Raw genomic sequence first — 7,644 nt, forward strand, 5'->3', positions numbered from 1 at the left:
TGTGGCTAATCACAATTATAATCCATTTATCACATACTATTTTCTAAGTAGCTAAGCACAAAATATATGTATATTACTTGAACCTGATCATTATGAGCTGACACTTATTTAATCATTTTACATCTACAACATTTACATCTTAAAGGCTCACTAATTATGCCCTACTCCTGGATTATGTCTTCATGAGAAGGTGCGAGAGACAAGGGATTGAGCCCTAGTGGTACTAACGTTGTTTCAAGTCGGACTTATTTTTAAGTGACAACAAATATGGCGGCCAACACAAGTCGATCATGCCTTCAATTTTTACTTCAACTTGCACAAGATAATTTAGATTTCAGGTTACCGGTATGGATTATGATAATTATATATAGTATTTTAATGATGTCATTGTTTGTTTTGTTAGTTGCCTATTCAAATCGTATCTTGCTCTCTTGTTTGTTTTATTAAGGTGCCATTTATTAGATATTTGCTAAATAAGGTCTATTCTAATATTCTAATATTGTTCACTGATGTTTTACGTTGTACTTTTTGTATGTCAAAGGAGATTAAAAGCCTGCTCGCTCTCCGGGGAAAATCATTCACTCCAACTTTAAACTTCAAAGAAAAGGTGTGGATTTTAAAAAGTAATTTTATGAATTTCATTTCCCAATAATGGATAACAGTAATGATTTTTGCAGGCTCCATTTTGGTGTTTGGAGGGTTTGTCTGAGGAAGATGTTAAACATGTCATGGCTCGATCTGTTTGTGCAAAGTTGGTACCTTTTTATATATATTCTGCTACTGGCTTGCCTTGGATTGTGAAATTGGTTTCAGTCATCCATCACCTATATTATGCTGTGTATACATGTTTCAGATCTGCCTTTGAACTCTGGGGCCATGGGAGAACACACAGTGAACTCAAAACATCCCTCTTAAACTATCCAGTAGAGAAAATGGTTTGTCAGGCTCAACATCGTCAGTGTAATCTAAACATGCCAAATTGTTACCTTCTTTTTTTCTTTCTAGAGACCATTCATGCAGCAAGAGTCTACCTACAGAATCAATGTGTACACCTTCAATAAGACTCTGGAGTTTGCTGAAAGAATAAAAAGGATTGATGTGCGTGTGTTTTCTCATATTGATATTGGCCTGTGCATTCTTAAATTTATTACTTTTTAAATGGTTTCTTTAGGACATGGAATATCTCCCATTTGAGGGAACAGTCAGCTTAAAAAATCCACAGCACATTTTCAGCCTGCTTGAAGATTACGGCACAGATCCCAACAACATTCCTGAGGTCCCAAACTATGTGTACTTTGGCCGTTGGGTAAGAAAGAATTGTGACGACTGATTACCCCATGGTGATATTGCAACGGTAATTGTTGTCGCTAATTTCTATGTATATATTTACCTTTCAGATTGCAGATGGACAACGAGAGCTGATTAGATCACACAGTGTAAAGAATAGGCACTTTATAGGGAACACTAGCATGGATGCTGGCCTTTCTTTTATCATGGCTAATCATGCAAAAGTAAAACAAAATGATGTAGTATTTGACCCATTTGTTGGCACAGGTATGTTTTGTTTGTGTCTTTAACAAGTAAATATGTGTCACTGCTACTCATTATGTTATTATTATGTGTTTTAGGAAGCCTTTTAGTTGCATGTTCACAGTTTGGAGCCTACGTATGTGGAACAGACATCGATTACAATATTATTCACGGCAGGGGTAGCCTTTCATTGTGTTATGTTTTATTGTTATTGTTTTATATTTTATTCTTTCTTCAGAAAATCTGAATTGGAAGATAAAGATGTGACTGTCTTTCAGGACGGTCAAGTCGGAAAAAACAGAAATGGAGAGGGCCGGATGAGAACATCAGAGCCAACCTGCGGCAGTATGGTACAGAGATGCTGTATTTGGATGTCATGGTGTCTGATGCATCTAAACCTGTGTGGAGAAAGGCCCCTCTGTTTGATGCCATCATTACTGATCGTAAGTGTCTTTAAGACTGCCTAAATGTCTGCTAAAACTTTGTTAACCATATATTACTTCTTATTTATGACAGCCCCATATGGCATCCGTGAATCAACTAGAAGAACAGGCTCACACAAAGACACCATTAAGCCTTGTGATGGCGTGTAAGTAACTAAATGACAAATGTATCACATTATCACAGTTAATGTAATTGAATTAGTTACTGCAACCATTGAATTGGGTGAATATTGGGCTTATAGTCATTTTCTCTTTCTAATCTCTTAACAGTTACGCAGAGTCACATGTCCCTGTGTCTCAGGCGTATCATCTCAGTGACATCTTTAAAGACCTGTTGAGCTTCTCTGCACATCACCTTGTTCTTGGGGGAAGGCTCGTTTACTGGCTGCCTGTCTACAGACCAGAGTATGTACAAAGATGTTTTAAAAATGGCGGTTCCTAAACATCTTGAGAAGAACGTATGTTCTCATTACTCATGATTTTTTTCCCCCTTTCCATGTTTAATTTTTTTTAAATAAAACCTGCATTTCAGTACAGTTGTACCAAAGTTGTTTTATGGAAGGTTTGAAATGAGAGCTCCACCAGGGGGCAGTTGTGTACAGTGGAAAAGGTATGCGTAGAACTATAGCGAACAATGATTTTTATCAGCTTCTTACTGTAGTAGTGTGCACTTGCACCATTTGTGGGTGAGTTTCAATAGGTGTATCAGTAAACCATAATAGGAGAGAAGAGTTTTGGTAACATTCAGATGACTTGAAGAAAATATGGAACTATGAATGTGTGAATGTATGGAAAAACAAAACTCACAATACTGTAAATCTTTGTAGTCGCAGCTATTTAATTCCACATTATCTAAACACAACTATCATCTATTTAAATTTATCAAGAATCTGATGTCCGTTTGTTTCTTCTTTACAGTATACCTTAAACTGTACATGTCAATTGCAAATTTTAAAGTGCGTTAAACAAATCTCATATCCCTTCTCACTCACTGCACACTGAACTTTACAAGCCCATCCTGACTGGCTCATAGAATTATCTTTTGGCTGAATCTCGGCTACAGTCACGGGAACACCAAACATCAGAGGCCCTCTCGCTGCTATAGCAACGGCACAGACAAACAGTGATGCACAAATCTGTCTCTGAGTCGGTGGCGGTCAGGAGAAAGTGCTCCTGACACAAATATGCAAACACATACATCACTGAGTGTTAATAGGCCCTAACCCCTGGTCGGCCTAGCGATGACAGAGTCTGCACTCAAGCTGGAGGCCACAGTCACTTTTTCCACTTTTAGGGCAAACTCTTCAACCTTAGTTATTTGAAATGAAGTTTAAAGTGGTGTTTCGCAGAAAGAAATATTGTACTTACATTGCCGAGGTAAGACATCCTCAATTCCAAAAAATATCAAAACATTATTGGCAATCTATGTGCTGTGCAATATGACAACACACAGACAATACATGTACCATTATAAAAAATCTCTTCTTATCTTGGAAATCTCTTTAATGATCAAAAAGACAACCATGTATATAGGAGACATATAGCTCTTTTTAAACTTTGATTCAATGTAGTGTTTGTCTCTTTCAGCTATTCAGAGGAGATTGTTCCTCTTCATCCATGCTTGCAGCTCCTCAGTAACTGTGAGCAGGTACTGTCTAGTCACACGTCTCGTCGACTGATCACAATGGAGAAGGTCAAAGAGCCAGAGGTGAGTGCAAGAAGTTACATTTAATTTATTCACATGCTAAGATCACCATCAACGGTTAAGGTAACTTGACGCAGATGATGACGCACGGGCAGACTTGATTTGATTAATATAGGCAGTAGTGCAAAGAAATGCATTATGGGTATGTTTAATTTATCATATAATAGGCATCAGTGTCTTAAGTATTTGTGATCAGTGGCTTTGATTAGCCCTACAGATATACAGTATCTTGGTCATATGCAACTCAGACATCTTTCCTACATGTTTAAAATGCAACCAAATAAATGTCATATAGTTATACCAAGGCAGTGGTGTCTGTCTGTCCCCTCCACCTGGCTGTGATTGACTTTTTTCTTTCATTGGAGCTCCCTAAATTATTTACCAGCATGTTCCATAGAAAATCCCTTTGTTGTTCCTCTCAACTTTCAAACCTTAAATTGCTCCCATATTCCCATTTCAACCCCCGTAAAGCTGGTGGTACTTTTTAATAACACATATAGAAGCACTCAGACTTCTAACGTGCATATAGGATATAATGCCCAACCTGAGACAAACAAGGATGCAGACCTGTAGACCTGTAAGAGTTCATGTGAACATAATTTTTTTGTCCCTTTACTGACCCATTGTGGTTGCAGTGGGTATCACATATAGTCACACAGTGGAACTACATCCAACAAAAATTCCAGACTCTCTCACCCTTGGTGCATGATTTATTTTTAGGAAATAAGCTTAATATAACTTAGCTGTAACTTCATCTGTGTCGGTTTGTAACATTGTCATTGCGCAAATGCTTTGTCTTGCCTGTATTTTTATAAAGAGAAAGGAACGCACTTTATGATCAGTTAAAACAAGTTAGGTGGTCGATAGGTGTTACTGACAAATTACAGTACAGCTTTCAATAGAGTCATCACCGCAGCTCACGTCACCTCATTATTTTTACTTTCTGGGATCTCTTATCCTCCCTTTATCCCTGCTTTGACCAGCAGCTTCCTAATGCCAAGACAAACACGTATAATGTTATTTACTGCTTTCATTTTAGAAGCACATTTTTCTTCTTGTTGAGCCAAAACAAGTGAAACAGTATCCACATTTTACCAGTGGGTGGGCATGTATCACATTGTTAGGACTAAAATCTCACAGTGTGACACACACTCAATCCATGGGGGACTTGCCTCCTTTATGAGGACAAAAACGAGGTCATGATGTAACTCCTTTAAATCATGTTGCATGGGTCGAAACAAGTTAGGGTTTAGGTTAAGGTTAGGCAATATAAGGTTAGGCTCACTCGCCAGAAAGTCAATGTAATGTCCCTAAGAAGCATGAAAACCAACTTGTGTGTGTATATATGTACAGGGAATGGACAACGAAGCTCACTTGCTGGACCCCCGCTTCAGTCCTTATGAGGGACACAATGCCTTCAGGGAGAAGTATTTCAGTGGACTAAACAAACGAAGCGTCAAAGAGGATACTCAGTCTGAGGACAATGGACAATGAGGAACAACTATGGATCAAGGTCTTACTATAGGACAGAAAATGAATTAAACATTATTGTCTGACTGTAAAATCTAAGGTGCAACTTTTAGCATTTTTAGCTAGTTTTTTGTACTGAAAGTCAATAACGGTGGTTACCATTCCTTTGTCCCCCAATAATGTCACTTTCCAGAGCCACCAATCATACATTTATTACAAAATGGAAGTTTGTATGTAGACCTATTATTTTGTTGGTTCTCCAATCAGTTGGTCTCTGGATCTGAATTTAAAGATGCATTATGTTATTATGTACAACCTGCTTGAATCATGCAGATGTTATCACTTTACCAACAATGTTCCACTGTATGGGATTAAACAAATATCTTTCATTTTCTTAAATTTTTGTTTTTATAATTTGAAAAATATGCAGTCTTTCTGTGGTCAGTCACCTTTTCATAAATCTGACCTGTAATTTGGTCTACTGGCATCACCTGTTTCTCTCCATGGATACATATCAGTTTAATGCCTAACTGTGAAACAAAGCAATTGGAAACAAGCAAGTGATGGACCCTTCACCTGTAAAGTTACATAATGGTACACCTTTAAATCTAATGCACTGGAACCTTAAACAGCAGCACTGACCAAGAAGTAAGTTAATGGTGCAGACTTGAACCCATATGACAGGGCGTCCCCACCTCACAGCGCACCATTGCAGTTAGTCAGCAGCTTTTGTTGTCTTCGACCACAGTTTACATACAGCAAGCTCATTATTCATCTACACCAGGCCTTTATACTGTATGTCTACGGCTATACTCGTTTGCAATGTTTATCACTTGGGCCTCTGCCTTTCCATCACACTTCCCTGGTTTGCCCTCCTTCTCAGGCACAAGGCTTCCAGGCTCCATCACTTGATACCCAACTGGCCAACATTTGTGGCCTACATTGTTTATAGTTCCCACAGAGCCTTTGGTTGCCTCTCATCATCAGAAAATCAAATAACTCCACACGACATTTCAACTTGACTTATTACTTAACCATTTCATCTTGTCACATGTAAATCACAAGCATTTACCACAACACAAGGCCAACAGGTTTGAGGGCAGAACGTTTAATTTCTAATTCAGTGCTATGGACGTCTTTATGTAAGCCTGCGTGTGCTGCTATAAGGATAAAATATGTTTTCAAGAGTCTCTGATAATGCGAGTCTAATTAGTACTCCACAATTAGTCTGCTGTCCAGACTTTGAGGAAGTAGTGTGTGTAAAATCTGTTTTTGCTTTAGTTTTGATGCAGCCATGCAGAACTCTAGTGTAATTCAGGGACCGTAAAAATATCTTGTTGTGGCTTTTGTTTTACAAGCCCTTTGTGCTTACAATTTACAAAATACTTGTTTTATTTGTATTTAACTTTTCTACCCAAATTGATGTTATTGGTTTTATTATGCCACTTCAATAAAGATGTTGGACCAATAAGACCCCATCTTCTGTCAATTTCTCACAAACCTCTCTTCACCTCTGACCTCACCCGTAGGCACTGGAAACTCCCTGTAGGAGGCGCCGCTCACTCTTTGGAACAATGGCCCATGATTAAACTCCCCCAATTTTATCAGAGTGACCTGACCTCCAAACTGTTGTCTCAGAAGTTTTTTTTTACCAGTATTATTCGAGACAGTCATAATTCAAAAGCCACTAAAGTATACTAAATGTTTTAGTTTTTATTTAAGCCAGAAAGTTTCACTGAACTGCTTTTGTAGCTTAGTCAAAGATAATGAGAATACACTGAGACATATGGGCCCTCTCAGGATATAAAAAAATACTCATGCCCAACATGACCTTTCATGTTCATTAGCACAATTCAGTCTCAGAAGTGTTTTTATGTATTTTAAATGTGGAAGGAGACTGCAGCTGCCACAGGAAATCTCCATTAATGTTACACAGGAAGAACAGACTAAATGACCATTCATAAAAATGCACCTTTGGTGCAGTGTTTCAGAGCCACTAGTGGACATCTAACCCTTCATATGTACGCTGTGTATGACTTAAACATGAGGAAAATCAAATGGCCTCTTGTTTGGCAGCACACAGGGACATATGTAGTAGTAGTTTCATTTGGATGAAGTTACAGAATACCGTATAATGCCATGAGGTCACACTATGTATATAGTGTGTGTTATATAAAGCAGTGCTGTGTGTGAGGGGAGCTGAGATTTTGTGCACAGCTGTTGTGCTGCTTCACGCACATCAGAGTGTGAGAAATTGACCACATGTAGAGCAGGTGCACTGCACCTGTGTGCTGTCCAAACACCTGTGTGTCCTGGAGGCCTTCTCGCTCTGTCCGCCCTCAGGTCAGCTTGTGGACTCTTGCACCCAGGACGCCTCTGCTCTGCACCATCATGTAAAATGAGAGCTCTTATCTAGTGTCTGGGAGGAGAAGCCCAGTGGAGAAGAGCCATTATAGAGTCGCAAATCACAGGAGTTATCTCCCCCAGCTGTGTGAA

General features: G+C 38.7%; 1 protein-coding gene across 1 annotated transcript; it reads left to right on the forward strand.

Annotated features, from left to right (window-relative positions):
* Nucleotides 1-245: 245 nt before the first annotated feature.
* Nucleotides 246-6,614, forward strand: trmt11 (tRNA methyltransferase 11 homolog). Its single transcript, XM_033980925.2, has 13 exons — nucleotides 246-345; nucleotides 542-607; nucleotides 678-751; nucleotides 854-935; nucleotides 1,006-1,098; nucleotides 1,172-1,306; nucleotides 1,398-1,554; nucleotides 1,629-1,709; nucleotides 1,809-1,973; nucleotides 2,047-2,119; nucleotides 2,244-2,378; nucleotides 3,561-3,681; nucleotides 5,032-6,614. The coding sequence occupies exons 1-13, from the start codon at nucleotides 268-270 to the stop codon at nucleotides 5,170-5,172; spliced, it is 1,401 nt and encodes a 466-aa protein (XP_033836816.1). The 5' UTR covers nucleotides 246-267; the 3' UTR covers nucleotides 5,173-6,614.
* Nucleotides 6,615-7,644: the final 1,030 nt, after the last annotated feature.

The sequence above is a fragment of the Periophthalmus magnuspinnatus genome, chromosome 16 (genome assembly GCF_009829125.3).
Source record: "Periophthalmus magnuspinnatus isolate fPerMag1 chromosome 16, fPerMag1.2.pri, whole genome shotgun sequence".
Classification (NCBI taxonomy): domain Eukaryota; kingdom Metazoa; phylum Chordata; class Actinopteri; order Gobiiformes; family Gobiidae; genus Periophthalmus; species Periophthalmus magnuspinnatus.